This window comes from Oncorhynchus clarkii, chromosome 16 (assembly GCF_045791955.1).
Source record: "Oncorhynchus clarkii lewisi isolate Uvic-CL-2024 chromosome 16, UVic_Ocla_1.0, whole genome shotgun sequence".
In the NCBI taxonomy this organism is placed as follows: domain Eukaryota; kingdom Metazoa; phylum Chordata; class Actinopteri; order Salmoniformes; family Salmonidae; genus Oncorhynchus; species Oncorhynchus clarkii.
In genome coordinates this window covers 20178288-20196869 of record NC_092162.1, presented here as the reverse complement: position 1 = coordinate 20196869, position 18582 = coordinate 20178288, and the positions used below count along the sequence as shown (strand labels likewise).

At 41.1% G+C, this 18582-nt stretch overlaps 1 protein-coding gene across 1 annotated transcript in view; it reads left to right on the top strand.

Annotated features, from left to right (window-relative positions):
• The window catches only part of LOC139368160 (uncharacterized), a 28988-nt gene extending 14653 nt beyond the window's left edge, over positions 1-14335 (top strand). The window contains exons 10-12 of the mRNA XM_071106763.1: positions 1489-1638; positions 12431-12524; positions 12835-14335. Coding sequence (XP_070962864.1) covers positions 1489-1638; positions 12431-12524; positions 12835-12898 — 308 coding nt within the window. The 3' untranslated portion in view covers positions 12899-14335. The remainder of the gene's footprint in view (positions 1-1488; positions 1639-12430; positions 12525-12834) is intronic.
• The last annotated feature ends 4247 nt before the right edge of the window (positions 14336-18582 follow it).

Below are 18582 nucleotides of genomic sequence, written 5' to 3'. Positions count from 1 at the left end.
AAATGGGTCTTCCAAATGGACAATGACCCCAAGCATACTTCCAAAGTTGTGGCAAAATTGGCTTAAGGACAACAAAGTCAAGGTATTGGAGTGGCCATCACAAAGCCCTGACCTCAATCCTATAGAACATTTGTGGGCAGAACTGAAAAAGTATGTGCGAGCAAGGAGGCCTACAAAACCTGATTCAGTTACACCAGCTCTGTCAGGAGGAATGGGCCAAAATTCACCCAACTTATTGTGGGAAGCTTGTGGAAGGCTACCTGAAACATTTGACCCAAGTAAAACAATTTAAAGGCAATCCTACCAAATACTAATTGAGTGTATGCAAACCACTGACCCACTGGGAATGTGATGGAAGAAATAAAAGCTGAGAGAAATATTTCTCTCTACTATTATTCTGACAATTTCACATTCTTAAAATAAAGTGGTGATCCTAACTGACCTAACACAGGGATTTTTTTACTAGGATTAAATGTCAGGAATTGTGAAAAACTGAGTTTAAATGTATTTGGCTAAGATGTATGTCAACTTCCGACTTAGACTGTATTTTCCTTTCCATGGTAGCTAGATCTTGTCTATTTTTGTTGACTTTCTATTCAAATGTAATGTTGTGAGAGATTGTCTTTCTTTCGGGATATCTATACCGAGTATGTCCACATACCCATCTGACCATTTTATTGGTAATCTACACGGTAATGTAAAAGTACTTTTTTTTGTGATCCAATACTTAATATAGTACACTTATCATAATTTGGTTTTAATCCAGAGATGTTAGAAAAAGTATCTAGATCATATATGAAGCTGTGGAGGGATTCTATTTGTGGATTTAAAAGAAAACAACATTAATCGTCAGTTTACAATGACACCTGTGTTTTTAAGCGCTGGATTTCTAATCCCTTCATTTTATTGTTGGCTCTGATTTTAACAGCAAACATTTCATTTCGATGGCAATGATGAATAGATATGCCAATGGTGGACAACCTTGTTTTATTCCTCTTGACAGTTTAAATCTTTCTGAAGTGTGGCCATTATTTACTATTTTACACCTAGGGTTACAATATATAACTTTAACCCATTTTATAAGAGATTCTCCAAAATTGAAGTATTGCAGGCATTTGTATATAAACTCCAGTCGTACTTTATCAAAGGCCTTTTCAAATTCAGTTATGAATACCAGGCCTGGTTTCCCAGATATTTCCTAGTGTTCTATTGTATCCAGTACTTGTCTTATATTATCTCCATTGTATCGTCCATGTAAAAACCAGTCTGATTAATAAGGATAATGTAAAAATATATATATATTAAAAAAAAATGATTTACTGAGTAAGATGGTCCTCCCCTTCCTCCTCTCATGAGCGTCCACTGGGGCACACTCATAATAATTTCCTAATTGATATACCCGTACATAACATTGTGCAATAGGATGTGGGATTTGGTTTTATGTTTTCTATAATAGTAGAGTAATTTTTGTGTGTGTGTGTGTGTCAGTGGCCAACTTCTCCTGTGCTGCCGGGTGGCTGCGTGTGCAGGGAAACATCCAGGCCCTGTCGGACCACCAGAGGGCCCTCATTCTCCAGACCTCCCCCACCCAGGGGGACACCTGTAACGGCCCGGCTACTGACCGACGCATGAGCACTGGTGAGCCCCCGCTTGAACAACATTCACCAAACTGGGTTGTGTTAACGAGGCACAAAGCGGAAGAAAACTATCCGAAATGGGGAGGTTCTCTTTCAATTATTTTATTTGATATTTTGCATGTGGGGATTTGTTAGGTTCTTTCGAAAGTAGGTGATCCTATCAAAAGTGTCTGTTGGAGAGTAGAGTGGCAAATGAAGTGAGCCACTCCTTCCCATCCTCTGGTTATTCTTGCTTCTCTTCCTTACTATGTCAGCCCCCCTTACTATGTCAGCCCCCCTTACTATGTCAGCCCCCCTTATTATGTCAGCCCCCCTTATTATGTCAGCCCCCCTTATTATGTCAGCCCCCCTTACTATGTCAGCCCCCCTTACTATGTCAGCCCCCCTTACTATGTCAGCCCATCTGACATAGCTCATAATTTTAGCTTTTCTGAAATCTCTGCCAATGAGGAATGGAGCCGACCTGATCCTTGCCTCCCACTTTTACATTGCAACCCCATTGGACATCATTCCACCTGCCAATCCACATGGTCCATCTCTGACTGTAGGCTACATCCCTTGTTGCATTGTGTGATTTTATCATTTTGACAAAATGTGTCTACTAAAATGAAAGGGAAAGACGAGTGAGTGTTAGACTTGGGCGGTATACCAGGTGTTTGTCAATACCATTTGAAACTTTCTTTTGAAGTGTTTTAATACACTTTGTATAATTGTAGCTACTTTTTAAGTAAATTACCGGCAGTCAACTTGTGCAATACGTTAGGTGATGAAGAAGATAGCGTTCTTCATTTCACCTGAATGGCGTTGTGTGAGCGAGCGGTTTGCTGATGTCAACATTGTGAACAGAGTGCCCCATGTGGGGTTATGGTATGGGCAGGCATAAGCTATGGACAATGAACACATTTGCATTTTATCAATGTCAATTTGAATGCACATAGATACCATGACGAGATCCTGAGGCCAACTATTGTGCCATTCATCTGCCGCCATCACCTCATGTTTCAGCATAATAATGCACAGCCCCATGTTCCAAGGATCTGTACATATTTCCTGGAAGCCGAATGTGTCCCAGTTCTTACATGGCCTGCATACTTACCAGACATGTCACCCATTGAGCATGTTTAGTATGCTCTGGGTTGACGTGTACGACCGCGTGTTCCAGTTACTGACAATATCCAGCAACTTAGCACAGCCATTGAAGAGGAGTGGGACAACATTCCACAGGCCACAATCAACAGCTTGATCAATTCTATGCAAAAGAGATGCTACTGTGCTACATGAGGCAAATGGTCACACCAGATACTGACTGTTTTTCCGATCCACGCCACTACCTTTTTTTTAAGGTATTTGTCACCAACAGATGCATATCTGTATTCCCAGTCACGTGAAATCCATAGACTAGTCTCCCAGTCCCTGCCGCTGAAAAACATCCCCACAGCATGATGCTTCCACCAACATGCTTCACCGTAGGGATGGTGCCAGGTTTCCTCCAGACGTGATGCTTGTCATTCAGGACAAAGAGTTCAATCTTCGTTTCATTTTAGTCTCCCAAGTGGTGCAGCAGTCTAAGGCACTGCATCTTGGTGTTAGAGGCGTCACTACAGACCCTCGTTCGATTCCAGGCTGTCAGGAAATGTCAGGAATTGTGAAAAATTGAGTTTAAATGTATTGGGCTAAGGTGTATGTCAACTTCCGACTTCAACTGTCTTGAAATCACTGGCCACTTTGATGGATGGAGGCCACTGTGTTCTTGGGGACCTTCAATGCTGCAAAAATGTTTTGGTATCCTTCCCCAGATCTGTGCTTCGACACAATCTCCTGTCTCGGAGCTCTACGGACAATTCCTTTGACCTCATGGCTTGGTTTTTGCTCTGACATGCACTGTCAACTGTTGGACCTTATAGACCAGTGTATGCCTTTCCAAATCATGTCCAATCATTTTACCACAGGTGGACTCAAATCAAGTTGCAGAAACATGTCAAGGATAATCAAAGGAAACAGAATGCACCTGAGTTCAATTTCGAGTCTCATAGCAAAGGGTCGGAATCATTTGCAAAAAAACTCTAAAAACCTGTTTTCGCTTTGTCATTATGGGGTGTTGTGTGTAGATTTGGTACTGTATATTCAACTACCTTGAGTATTTGAAAAGTTGGTATTTTCAAGTAAACTACAGGTCTATTGACTATTGTGCTTAAGAGCTGTTCAGTTCCTCTTTGGATTTCATCACATTTTGTTTTACAAAGTGGGATTAAAATGGATTTTGTCTTTTTTTGAAGCGGGATAAATATTATTTATATATATATATATACACACACACAGTGGGGCAAACAAGTATTTAGTCAGCCACCAATTGTGCAAGTTCTCCCACTTAAAAAGATGAGAGCCCTGTAATTTTCATCATAGGTACACTTCAACTATGACAGACAAAATGAGAAAAAAAAACAGAAAATCACATTGTAGGATTTTTTATGAATTTATTTGCAAATTATGGTGGAAAATAAACTTTTGTTATTGACCAAATACTTATCTCAATACTTTGTTATATACCCTTTGTTGGCAATGACAGAGGTCAAACGTTTTCTGTAAGTCTTCACAAGGTTTTCACACACTGTTGCTGGTATTTTGGCCCTCCAAAGATTTTCTATGGGGTTGAGATCTGGAGACTGGCTAGGCCACTCCAGGACCTTGAAATGCTTCTTACGAAGCCACTCCTTCGTTGCCCGGGCAGGGGGTGTTTGGGATCATTGTCATGCTGAAAGACCCAGCCACGTTTCATCTTCAATGCCCTTGCTGATGGAAGGAGGTTTTCACTCAAAATCGCCCCATTCATTCTTTCCTTTACACGGATCAGTCGTCCTGGTCCCTTTGCAGAAAAACAGACCCAAAGCATGATGTTTCCACCCCCATGCTTCACAGTAGGTATGGTGTTCTTTGGATGTAACTCAGCATTCTTTGTCTTCCAAACACGACGAGTTGAGTTTTTACCAAAAAGTTATATTTTGGTTTCATCTGACCATATGACATTCTCCCAATCTTCTTCTGGATCATCCAAATGCTCTCTAGCAAACTTCAGACGGGCCTGGACATGTACTGGCTTAAGCAGGGGGACACGTCTGGCACTGCAGGATTTGAGTCCCTGGCGGCGTAGTGTGTTACTGATGGTAGGCTTTGTTACTTTGGTCCCAGCTCTCTGCAGGTCATTCACTAGGTCCCCCCGTGTGGGGTTCTGGGATTTTTGCTCACCGTTCTTGTGATCATTTTGACCCCACGGGGTGAGATCTTGCGTGGAGCCCCAGATCGAGGGAGATTATCAGTGGTCTTGTATGTCTTCCATTTCCTAATAATTGCTCCCACAGTTGATTTCTTCAAACCAAGCTGCTTACCTATTGCAGATTCAGTCTTCCCAGCCTGGTGCAGGTCTACAATTTTGTTTCTGGTGTCCTTTGACAGCTCTTTGATCTTGGCCATAGTGGAGTTTGGAGTGTGACTGTTTGAGGTTGTGGACAGGTGTCTTTTATACTGATAACAAGTTCAAACAGGTGCCATTAATACAGGTAACGAGTGGAGGACAGAGGAGCCCATTAAAGAAGAAGTGACAGGTCTGTGAGAGCCAGAAATCTTGCTTGTTTGTAGGTGACCAAATACTTATTTTCCACCATAATTTGCAAATAAATTCATTAAAAATCCTACAATGTGATTTTCTGGATTTTTTTTTCTAATTTTGTCTGTCATAGTTGAAGTGTACCTATGATAAATTACAGGCCTCATCTTTTTAAGTGGGAGAACTTGCACAATTGGTGGCTGACTAAATACTTTTTTGCCCCACTGTGTGTGTGTATGTGTATATATATATATATATGTGTGTATATATGTGTGTGTATATATATATATATATATGAGAGAGAGAGAGAGAGAGATAGATATACACTGCTCAAAAATATAAAGGGAACACTAAAATAAAAAATCCTAGATCTGAATGAATGAAATATTCTTATTAAATACTTTTTTCTTTATATAGTTGAATGTGCTGACAACAAAATCACACAAAAATTATCAATGGAAATCAAATTTATCAACCCATGGAGGTCTGGATTTGGAGTCACACTCAAAATTAAAGTGGAAAACCACACTACAGGCTGATCCAGCTTTGATGTAATGTCAAAATTATGTCAAAATGAGGCTCAGTAGTGTGTGTGGCCTCCACGTGCCTGTATGACCTCCCTACATCGCCTGGGCATGCTCCTGATGAGGTGGCGGATGGTCTCCTGAGGGATCTCCTCCCAGACCTGGACTAAAGCATCCGCCAACTCCTGGACAGTCTGTGGTGCAACGTGGCGTTGGTGGATGGAGCGAGACATGATGTCCCAGATGTGCTCAATTGGATTCAGGTCTGGGGAACGGGCGGGCCAGTCCATAGCATCAATGCCTTCCTCTTGCAGGAACTGCTGACACACTCCAGCCACATGAGGTCTAGCATTGTCTTGCATTAGGAGGAACCCATGGCCAACCGCACCAGCTTATGGTCTCACAAGGGGTCTGAGGATCGCATCTCGGTACCTAATGGCAGTCAGGCTACCTCTGGCGAGCACGTGGAGGGCTGTGCGGCCCCCCCCAAAGAAATGCCACCCCACACCATGACTGACCCACCGCCAAACCGGTCATGCTGGAGGATGTTGCAGGCAGCAGAATTTTCTCCATGGCGTCTCCTGACTGTCACGTCTGTCACGTGCTCAGTATGAACCTGCTTTCATCTGTGAAGAGCACAGGGCGCCAGTGGCGAATTTTCCAATCTTTGTGTTCTCTGGCAAATGCCAAACGTCCTGCACGGTGTTGGGCTGTAAAGCATAACCCCCACCTGTGGACGTCGGGCCCTCATACCACCCTCATGGAGTCTGTTTCTGACCATTTGAGCAGACACATGCACATTTGTGGCCTGCTGGAGGTCATTTTGCAGGGCTCTGGCAGTGCTCCTCCTGCTCCTCCTTGCACAAAGGCGGAGGTAGCAGTCCTGCTGCTGGGTTGTTGCCCTCCTACGGCCTCCTCCACGTCTCCTGATGTACTGGCCTGTCTCCTGGTAGCGCCTCCATGCTCTGGACACTACGCTGACAGACACAGCAAACCTTCGTGCCACAGCTCGCATTGATGTGCCATCCTGGATGAGCTGCACTACCTGAGCCACTTGTGTGGGTTGTAGACTCCGTCTCATGCTACCACTAGAGTGAAAGCACCGCCAGCATTCAAAAGTGACCAAAACATCAGCCAGGAAGCATAGGAACTGAGAAGTGGTCTGTGGTCACCATCTGCAGAACCACTCCTTTATTGGGGGTGTCTTGCTAATTGCCTATAATTTCCACCTGTTGTCTTTTCCATTTGCACAACAGCATGTGAAATTTATTGTCAATCAGTGTTGCTTCCTAAGTGGACAGTTTGATTTCACAGAAGTGTGATTGACTTGGAGTTACATTGTGTTGTTTAAGTGTTCCCTTTATTTTTTTGAGCAGTGTATATATATGAAACACTACTATACCTTGATTATATAAGTATTCACCCCCTGAGTCAATACATGTTAGAAACACCTTTGGCAGCGATTACAGCTGTGAATCTTCTTGGGCAAGTCTAAGAGCTTTGCACACCTGTATTGTGTAATATTTGCCCATTATTATTTTCCAAAATTTTCAGGCACTGTCAAGGTGTTGGGGACAACAATTTTCAAGTCTTACCATAGATTTTCATGCAGATTTAAGTCAAAACTTTAACTTGGCCACTACTGGTAAGCAACTCCAGTGTAGATTTTACTTTGTGTTGTAGGTTATTGTCCTGCTGAAAAGTGAATTTCTCTCCCAGTGTCTGGTGTAAAGCAGACTGATTTTTCCTGTTTAACTCCATTTTGTTTTTTTTTCATCCTGAAAAACTCCCATCTTTGCCGATGTCAGGCATACCCATACCATGAAGCAGCAATCACCATGCTTGAAAATAAGCAGGCAGTTACTCAATGTTTTTGGATTTGCCCCAAACATAAAGGCTTTGCATTTAGGCCAAAAAGTGTATTCCTTTGCTGTTTCTTTGCAGTATTACTTTAGTGCCTTGTTGCATGTTCTGGAATATTTGTATTCTTTTCACTCTGTCATTTAGGTCATTATTGTGAAGTAACTACAATGTTGTTGATCCATCCTCAGTTTTCTCCCATCACAGCCATTGAACCAGGGGTGAAAGTAGATTACATTTCTTCCCAGTACAGGACCACCTATGTGTGCACTCACAGGCACTCAAAAAATGTATCTGCCTAACCGGCCCGGCCCTGGAAGATCTGCCGCCCTAGGCGAGACACAAAATGTCCACCACCTCCTATCCCTGCTAATCTAAAATAGTGTACAGTGGGGTTTGGCAATGGGTTTGGCCTCAGGCCAATTTGTTTCTCAGCTAATCGTCGGCAGAACATAATAGCAGCCCAATTCAAAGGCCTATGATACGTTCAAAATTGTATCTGGTTACTAGGCTATATAATTAGTTTAACGTCAATAACATATCCTAATATTTTCATTCTGATTACACTGACAAATTCACCAATGTCTCTTTTGAAATTAGTTTTCTATATTTCTTTGAGCATAGATTGGGGAAGAACTGCTTGCAATCAAGAAAATGTTGCTCTGAAAGTCTCAAAAGAAAGGTGGATAATCAAAATAGATGTTTCAGGGAAGACTGGACAGATAAATAGGCACTGTATTTCTCCAATGTCAAACCAGAATGTCTTGTTTGCAATGAAACGGTTGCTGTTTGCAAATAATGAAATATTAGACATCATTATGAATCTAAGCATTGCACTTTCAAAATGTACCTTTCCACACAGACAGAGGCTCGACCGGTGCAGAAAACTGCTGGCTACTCGGCCGTCGCTTAACCCAACGACAGAACCGCATCCTTTAAAAGCTGCCTTGGTTTTTAACATTTTCAGAAAGTGAAAAGCTAGGACAAAATAGGAAAGTCCATTTTTTTTTTTTGTCTCCAATTTTGAAGGCCACGGCTCAGTTTCAGAATGTCATCGAGACTAATCAATATATCCCCATGTGCATCAGTCACGTCTTTTGTGGGCATTGTAAAAGCTTGTTTCTAGCATAAGGTATCATGGACTTAAGCATTGTCATAGAACGCTTTTATATTATCTGGTACCACACCAAAACCCAGACACGGAGGCATTTAAAGAGTGCATGGTGACCGATATTCAAGGATTTGGCTATACCGACAAATCTATGGATAGCATAATTGCGTCCGTCAAACAGGTAGGCCTACCTCTTTTCTTTTTTCTTTTAAAAGGAAGAATTATGCTCCAACAAAGCCCTCCTTGTTTTTAGTTAAGTTTAGTTCAAATTAAGACTTTTGTTGAAATGAATTGCTTTCTGAACTGCTGAACTGTAACCCATAGACTGAATTGCTTTCTGGTCTCCAGTCTATGGGTTACAGAAAAACCCCAGGGTACAACTCTTTCTACCGTAGGCTACATAATTTATGTTAAATACATTTGGTGGAGTGCTGCCTCTCTCTGGCAACAGCTCTGGTGGACATTCCTGCAGTCAGCATGCCAATTGTATACTCCCTCAAAACTTGATACATCTGTGGCATTGTGTTGACAAAACTGCACATTTTAGTGTGGCCTTTTGTCCCCAGCTCAAGGTGAACCTGTGTAATGATAATGTTGTTTAATCAGCATATTGATATGCCACACTTGTCAGTTGGATGGATTATCTTGGCAAAGGAGAAATGCTTAACAACTTTGTGCTTAACATTTGAGAGAAATAAGCTTCTTGTGCGTATGGAGAATTTCTGGGATCTTTTATTTCAGCTCATAAAACATGGGACCAACCCTTTACCTGTTGCGTTTTAATATTTTTGTTAAGTATATTTTCTGCCCCTGCCTTTGGTAAAGTGGGCACTGCTTATGGGGCGGCATTAGCGTTCACCTAAATAGCCCTCATGCCACTGGGCGGGAGAAGTTATAATTTTTGGGGGGCAGACAAATGTGAGGTGTTATGTGTTGTTGGAGGTGCATCTTGGTAAGTTCAGCTCAGAAAAGGCTGCATTCGTTTAGGCGGCTGCCAGCTGCTATATGAGCAGGCCGGCAGGCTTTATCATATAATTATATTTAGAATCCCTATAAATTCAAAAGCATCTCTGTGAGCCTAGTCATAAAGATGTATCATTTAACTTTTAAAATGTATTTATGACCTTTTTGTTGTGGCATAAACACAACCAGTCATGATGTTTTCATCTAATTGTCAAAATCACTTCAAAGGGATCCTTTACTAGGCTACCTGCGCACGTTCATCCACTCGCAGCATATTTCCAGCCTCCAAACAGTGGTGAATGGAAAGAGACATCTGTTACACAAAACATCCAAAAGTATAATGACATTTGGCGATTGTCATTAGGCCCGAATTTATGCGTCCACTGCTGTCTGTGTCGGCCACTCATATCTGCCTTGGCAAAATGTAAGTGTTCTCATCAAACCACATCGCATTTTATAGCATAGGCTATATGCCATTTGCTAATATTTAATGCCTCTGACAAATGGTAATAATAAATCATGGTGTAATAGCCTACAGTTTTCTTGACATAATGTTTTCACTATTGTGATGTACTCATGTTTTACCTGTACGGTGTACCCCCACTATTTATTTTGCCAGGAGACCGTACTAGACCATACTGGCCTCGTGGTGACATGGTGACCTCCCTAAGCAGTTTCCTTCCCCTCCAGCAGCTCAGAAGGACGACTTTATCTTTCTAGTGTCTGGGTGGTTTAATACATCATCCACAGAATAATTATTAACTTGACCATGCTTAAATATGTAAATATGACTTTTAACCAATAATTGGTAGCCTACATGAAAGTCTGAATAATCTGGTATTGACATTAGAAGGCCGCTGGTCTCTAATCCCATGTTTGCCTACTATCTCCTGACGTTGTGCCCTTGATCAAGGCACCAAACCCACCAAAAAGTAGAATAACTGCACTGTTAGGCTACTGTATAAAACACATGGTCAACCATCCATCTGGAAGCTACTGGGTGTGCAGGCTTTAGATCTAGCCCTAACACACACCGGAGTCTGCTTATCAAGGCCCTGTTGAGCAGCTGATGTTTAGGCTACAATGAGATGTGTTAGAGCGGGGCTTGAACAAAAGCCTGCACATCCAGTAGCTCTCCTGGAGGATGTTTGACCGCCCTTGATATAAAATATTACAAAATTGCAACCAAATAATAGTTTTTATACAATTAGAAATTATTACATGTGTTAATTTGTAGAATTTTCTTTTCACTTTGACATTTTGGAGTATTTTAGATCAATGACAAAATTACAATAACATCTATTTCAATCCCGCGTTGGAACGCAACTCTATAGGCACTGTACTAGCCGCTGAAAAGACTGGAGATGTAATATTCGTCCATCTTTGGTTTTACTACTGCCCTATGTGACTGCCCTTAACCTCCCTATGTGACTGCCCTTAACCTCCCTATGTGACTGCCCTTAACCTCCCTATGTGACTGCCCTTAACCTCCCTATGTGACTGCCCTTAACCTCCCTATGTGACTGCCCTTAACCTCCTTATGTGACTGCCCTTAACCTCCCTATGTGACTTCCCTTAACCTCCCTATGTGACTGCCCTTAACCTCCCTATGTGACTGCTCTACCAGCCGCTGTTTGCACCCACAGTCTGCCCAGGGTCTTTTTATTTATTTTCTTTGGGTTAATGTTCCTAAGTTTTCATTTTTGGCTGCACAGCGTCCTGAAATGTTTTGCTACAGTTTTCCCTTTTGAACACAACCCTGGTCTTAAACCCGGCATACGCAAACGGCCTGAACACACCACACTTATAAAGCTTTATTGAATACCTGGACATAGCTCTCTTGATATGTGTGAGCAAACATTGGTTGGAGGAAATATCTCATTGCCTTAACATGGGTATGTATATTCACTAGTAAGCAAACATAACTAAACGGACAGAAACAGGGAGGGACCTTCCTGAATTTGTCCAATAGATAATGTAGTTTTCGGAAACAAAATTGTTTCCATTTGGAGTAAAGCTTTTTGCTACGGTGCAAAATGTTTTGCTACACTCATCGACTAAGGAAAATACCCCCGGAGAACACACCACACACTGACCACTAGTGTTGAGTTGTAGAAGGCCTAAGTACAAATGAACTAACAACAAATGAAGACTAAGGATATTGGTGAAGAGCCAATCAAAGACAAGGATATTGGATGGAATGAAAACAAAACAACCCACAGGACAGCGCTGGAGGCATTTAGTTTAGTCCTCCTGCATTATACTGTATTTTTACAGATCATCTGTACCCTTTACTTAGTCCAGTGGGATAGATTATCTGTAGTTGCTATGTCAAGATTGAGTATTTCAGTTATTAACTGTGGAAATATGTGCAAAGGTTTTTCCATGAAGGACAGATTCTTAACTCACGTTTGACCATTATTGTCCAGAAGGTGGCGATCTTTGTACAGATTTAGACTTAGCCAATGGTCATACCAGATATTGGAGACTTCAGATATGAGTTCATGGACCCTAGCATGCGCAAAGCTCTCCTGGTGTTTTTTTTATTTTTAAGATAAGCATGGCTGACAATGTGAGTCGAATATGCGCATTTTGGGAGCATAGTTCAGTGCGCAGGTTTATTTCCTATGGGCTGGTTTCCTAGACACAGACTAAGCCTTCTCTGTAAGCTTAGAGAATCTCCATTTAAATGGCTTTTTAGGCTTAGCTGACTGATGGTTTTGGTTCTTTTCAGAGTCTGCCCTGGGCCTTCATATTGGCCTGGTGCTTGGAGCTCTACTGCTACTGGGACTGGGGGCAGCCCTCTTTACCTACCTCTACAAAAAGAGGTGAGACCATACACCAAACACACATTCAAGCCACACACGCACAGTCTCGAATGTGCATACATACTCAGACGTGCTTATGTACGCACACATCCTGCCTCAGTGGTTAAGTGAAGAGGCCTCATTTCACTGTATGCAGCTGTACATAATAGTTACACAGATGGCCCTTTTACGCCGATGTGAATAGAAACATGATTCGCTATCATTATCTTGCCTCAACCCTTCTGAGAAAACAATATACTTCAGTTTTTTCACTTAATAATTGTGCCGTTGTAGCAGTTGTCAAAAGCTGTTGTATGCTTTTTGTCCTTAGGCGACCACTGGACTATTACTCCATGGAGTTGAATGAGCATGGAGAGGGACTTTCTGAACTTTAAGTGTGTGTGTGTGTGTGTGTGTGTGTGTGTGTGTGCGTGCATGTGAAGGAAGATTCTTTAACGCTGGTGAGTGAAGGGAAGTTGTCCTGCCTGTCTTTTTTTCAGACATTGTGTTTTTTTGTCTGTGTTTTTGAATGGGGATCTCCCACTAGATAAGGGACCATGTAAATGTGTACGAATCGCCATGCTTTTACATTCCCTACATCATAATTCCCCGTAAATGTTGCACTAGTTTTACTACTATGTCATAATCATGGTTTCACTGTCTCGTGCCCACATTTTTTCTTCTTCTTCATATTCTCTTTTTATTAAATCTATCTGAAAGTGTATGAAGTAACAAGACTACAAATCTAAAAAGCAATCATGAGTTACCGGAACTGAAAGTTCTGTTGATTTGTTTGGTTAAAATGTGAATGCTTGTGATGAACCAGTCTGTAACCATCTTTTTTTTACATTTGGCTGAATATATGTTATTTACATTCTATTAGTTGAGGAATAGAAAAGGAATATGAAAGACCATATGGAGTCTCTCCTCTCCTGGAGCTATGGAGTACTTTATAAGCACAAAGCTATTTTATGATACCACCCCCCACAAAACTGTTAGCAATGAGGATTTAATAAGAATGGTATTTTCATTATTGGAAAAATTGGTCTGTATTAATTTGAAACCGTTTGTATTCTAGCTGGCTTGCAAACTGCTATTGTGCCTTTTTGCTTTTATATGGGTCAAAAAGGCCTGATCTGATGAGTATTTTGTAGAGAAGAACTATAGCAATGTCTGTGAGAGCCTTGTGTGTAAATTTGTTTTAAATGTTCTCAGGGGGAACTGAACTGTAGAAGCAACCATAAATACAACCAATCACATTAAAAAGGGTATTTACTGTTAATTAAAGACACAAATGGAAGTAAATATAGGTTTGCCGAAATGTTCATGATCAAATTCAGAGCAAAAACCAGGCTGTCCCTTTTTGTATTAAATTCTATTATTTTCAATCTGCTGGAAGCGCATTAACTTTGATCAGCTCCTTGCCATGGAATAGCGTAAGACAGTGGTTTTCGACGATTTTCAAGGACTGCCCTATACAACACAATCACTCCAGTTCTTTAAAGTTTAGTGGTCATAGCACAGCCTTGTTTTTGCCCTGGATTTGCTCTTTATAAAATAATAGAACCGTTTGTGGCTTTGCTATCAAAATAATTGTTAAACTGCTTTGAAATGTCTCATTGTTTTGTTTTTATGGCCAAATGTATCTAGATCAATACTTAATGTAAAGGGAATTTGAAGAATGTGTCTTTTTTCTGTCATTTTATTGCTCTTTTTAAACCTCTTAATCGTGTTAGTACATTTCAATTGAATGCACTTTGGTAGATATATTTTTTCATGCCATGTAGCTAAGTTTGTATTCAAATAAATTGATATTTCTTTAGATGTATGAACATCTTGTCTGTATTTCCTTTTCTATTCGTATTCTACTATCGGTCAACAAACCCATCTCCCCGCTTTCCTCTCCCTCTGCTTCCCTCCTTTCATGTTCCTGTTAAAGGGGTTGGAGTGAACTCAAGCGTATTTTGAACTTTTACTGTTGAAAAGCGAAACTCCAAGTATAAACAGTGAAGTACACACCCGAAAGGGTAAAAAAATGTTTTTAGCAAGATAGTGTCTTTTAGACACAAGTGCAAACTCCAAGGAGAAGGGCAATCGAGGACTGATTGCTTGAGGAGCAATGGAGAACAAAAGAGGAAAGGCCACCCTGCTATGTCATGACATACATGGACCACTGAGATGTGCCTTTTTATTAAGTAAATCAGGTGTTAAATTAGGTGAAAAGGAGACTGGAGTGCCACTTTTAAGGGACAAAATGAATGGGTCTGTATAATCAGTGGTGCCTCACCTTCTGCACTCATACCTGCAGCTGTAATTTCTCCTAAATGGACCTCATACTGTTTCTTAGGCCTCAAAGAGCCCCCCCTGCCCAGTATGGGTGCACTTAACAAGACCTGACAATTATGTGATTGATATAATGTTGAAAGCCAGTGTGAGGGTCTGCACTCGGGCTTCAATGGATTGTAGCCGGTGCCACCATAAAGAATAACAAAAAATAAGTGCAAAGTGCTAAACCCACTAGCATTTTGTAGCATATTGCACTAGTACATTTTGTTATTAATTCAAGCATGAATTAAATAGTGTGTATGATTTTATATATATATATATATATATATAATTACATACACTACCATTCAAAAGTTTGGGATCACTTAGAAATGCCCTTGTTTTTGAAAGAAAAGCACACTTTTTGTCCATTAAAATAACATAAAATTGAGCATAAATACAGTGTAGACATTAATGTTGTAAATGACTATTGTAGCAGGAAACGGCTGATTTTTTTTTAATGGAATATCTACATAGGTGTACAGAGGCCCATTATCAGCAACCATCATTCCTGTGTTCCAATGGCATGTTGTGTTAGCTAATCCAAGTTTCTCAGCAGAGTTGCAAAGAAAAAGCCATATCTAAGACTGGCCAATAAAAAGAAAAGATTAAGATGGGCAAAAGAACAGACACTGGACAGAGGAACTCTGCTTAGAAGGCCAGCATCCCGGAGTCGCCTCTTCACTGTTGACATTGAGACTTGTGTTTTGCGGGTACTATTTAATGAAGCTGCCAGTTGAGGACTTGTGAGGCGTCTGTTTCTCAAAGTAGACACCAATGTTCTTGTCCTCTTGTTCAGTTGTGCACCGGGGCCTCCCACTCCTCTTTCTGTTCTGGTTAAAGCCAGTTTACGCTGTTCTGTGAAGGGAGTAGTATACAGCGTCGTATGGGATCTTCAGTTTCTCGCATGGAATAGCCTTCATTTCTCCGAACAAGAATAGACTGACGAAGAAAGGTATTTGTTTCTGGCCTTTTTGAGCCTGTAATCGAACCCACAAATGCTGATGCTCAACTAGTCTAAAAAAGGCCAGTTTTATTTTTTATTTCACCTTTATTTAACCAGGTGGGCCAGTTGAGAACAAGTTCTCATTTACAACTGCGACCTGGCCAAGATAAAGCAAAGCAGTGCGACCAAAAACAAGAGTTACACAAACAAACGTACAGTCAACACAATATAAAAATCTTTACAGTGTGTGCAAATGTAGAAGAGTAGGGAGGTAAGGCAATAAATAGGTCATAGAGGCAAAATAATTACAATTTAGCATTAACACTGGAGTGATAGATGTGCAGATGATGATGTGCAAGTAGAGATACTGGGGTGCAAAAGAGCAAGAGAATAAGTAACAATATGGGGATGAGGTAGTTGGGTGTGCTATTTAGAGATGCTTAATGTGAGTCTGGAAGGAGAGTTTACAGTCTATCCAGACACCTAGGTATTTGTAGTTGTCCACATATTCTAAGTCAGAACCGTCCAGAGTAGTGATACTAGTCGGGCGGGAGGGTGTGGGCAACAATTGGTTGAAGAGCATGCACTTAGTTTTACTTGCATTTAAAAACAGTTGTAGGCCACGGAAGGAATGTTGTATGGCATTGAAGCTCGTTTGGAGGTTAATGCTTCTTTAATAAGAACAACAGTTTTCAGCTGTGCTAACATAATTGCAAAAGGGTTTTCTAATGATCAATTAGCCTTTTAAAATGATACACTTGGATTAGCTAACACAACGTGCCATTGGAACGCAGAAGTGATGGTTGCTAACAATGGGCCTCTGTAGATATTCCATAGAAAATCAGCTGTTTCCAGCTAAAATAGTCATTTACAACATTAACGATGTCTACACTATTTCTGATCAATTTGATGTCATTTTAATGGACAATTTTTTTTTGCTTTTCTTTCAAAAGCAAGGACATTTCTAAGTGACCCCAAACTTTTGAACGGGTGTGTGTGTCTATATGTATGTATGTACATGCGTACGTACACACTTACAAAGTACCAGTCAAAAGTTTGGAAACATCTACTCATTCAAGGGTTTTTTCTTTAGTTTTACTACTTTCTACATTGTAGAATAAAAACTATGAAATAAAAGTGTTAAACAAATCAAAATATATTTTATATATATATTTTATATGATTCTTCAAAGTAGCCACCCTTTGCCTTGACAGCTTTGCTCACTCTTGGATTTCTCTTAACCAGCTTCACCTGGAATGCTTTTCCAACAGTCTTGATGGAGTTCCCACATATGATGAGCACTTGTTGGCTGCTTTTCCTTCACTCTGGGGTCCAACTCATCCCAAACCATATCAATTGGGTTGATGTCGGTGATTGTAGAGGGCAGATCATCTGATGCGGCACTCCATCACCCTGCTTCTTGGTCAAATAGCTCAAACATAGCCTGGAGGCTGAGTTGGCCCGCATACGACCCCAGCTTCATCCCTGCAACTCAGGACAGCAGGTTTAAACAATGGACGCAGAAAGGCATCACATCATTCAGTACAATTATAAGGAATGGGAAACTAGATAACTTCCAGGACCTAAGTAAAAAACATGGCTTGGATAAACAAGATTTTTACAGATACATACAAGTTCGACACTATTTCTTAAGGGAGATAAAAGTGACTGACAGCCACCAATTGTGCAAGCTCTCCCACTTAAAAAGATGAGAGAGGCCTGTAATTTTCATCATAGGTACACTTCAACTAGGACAGACAAAATGAGAAGAAAAAAATCCAGAAAATCACATTGTAGGATTTTTTAATGAATTTATTTGCAAATTATGGTGGAAAATAAGTATTTGGTCACCTACAAACAAGCAAGATTTCTGGCTGTCACAGACCTGTCACTTCTTCTTTAAGAGGCTCCTCTGTCCTCCACTCATTACCTGTATTAATGGCACCTGTTTGAACTTGTTATCAGTATAAAAGACACCTGTCCACAACCTCAAACAGTCACACTCCAAACTCCACTATGGCCAAGACCAAAGAGCTGTCAAAGGACAGCAGAAACCAAATTGTAGACCTGCACTATCCTGGGAAGACTGAATCTGCAATAGGTAAGCAGCTTGTTTTGAAGAAATCAACTGTGGGAGCAAATATTAGGAAATGGAAGACATACAAGACCACTGATAATCTCCCTCGATCTGGGGCTCCACGCAAGATCTCACCCGTGGGGTCAAAAGGATCACAAGAACGGTGAGCAAAAATCCCAGAACCACACGGGGGGACCTAGTGAATGACCTGCAGAGAGCTGGGACCAAAGTAACAAAGCCTACCATCAGTAACACACTACGCCACCAGGGACTCAACTCCTGCAGTGCCAGACGTGTCCCCCTGCTTAAGCCAGTACATGTCCAGGCCCATCTGAAGTTTGCTAGAGAGAATTTGGATGATCCAGAAGAAGATTGGGAGAATGTCATATGGTCAGATGAAACCAAAATATAACTTTTTGGTAAAAACTCAACTCGTCGTGTTTGGAGGACAAAGAATGCTGAGTTGCATCCAAAGAACACCATACCCACTGTGAAGCATGGGGGTGGAAACATCATGCTTTGGGGCTGTTTTTCTGCAAAGGGACCAGAACGACTGTGTAAAGGAAATAATGAATGGGGCCATGTATCGTGAGATTTTGAGTGAAAACCTCCTTCCATCAGCAAGGGCATTGACGATTAAACGTGGCTGGGTCTTTCAGCATGACAATGATCCCAAACACACCGCCCAGGCAATGAAGGAGTGGCTTCGTAAGAAGCATTTCAAGGTCCTG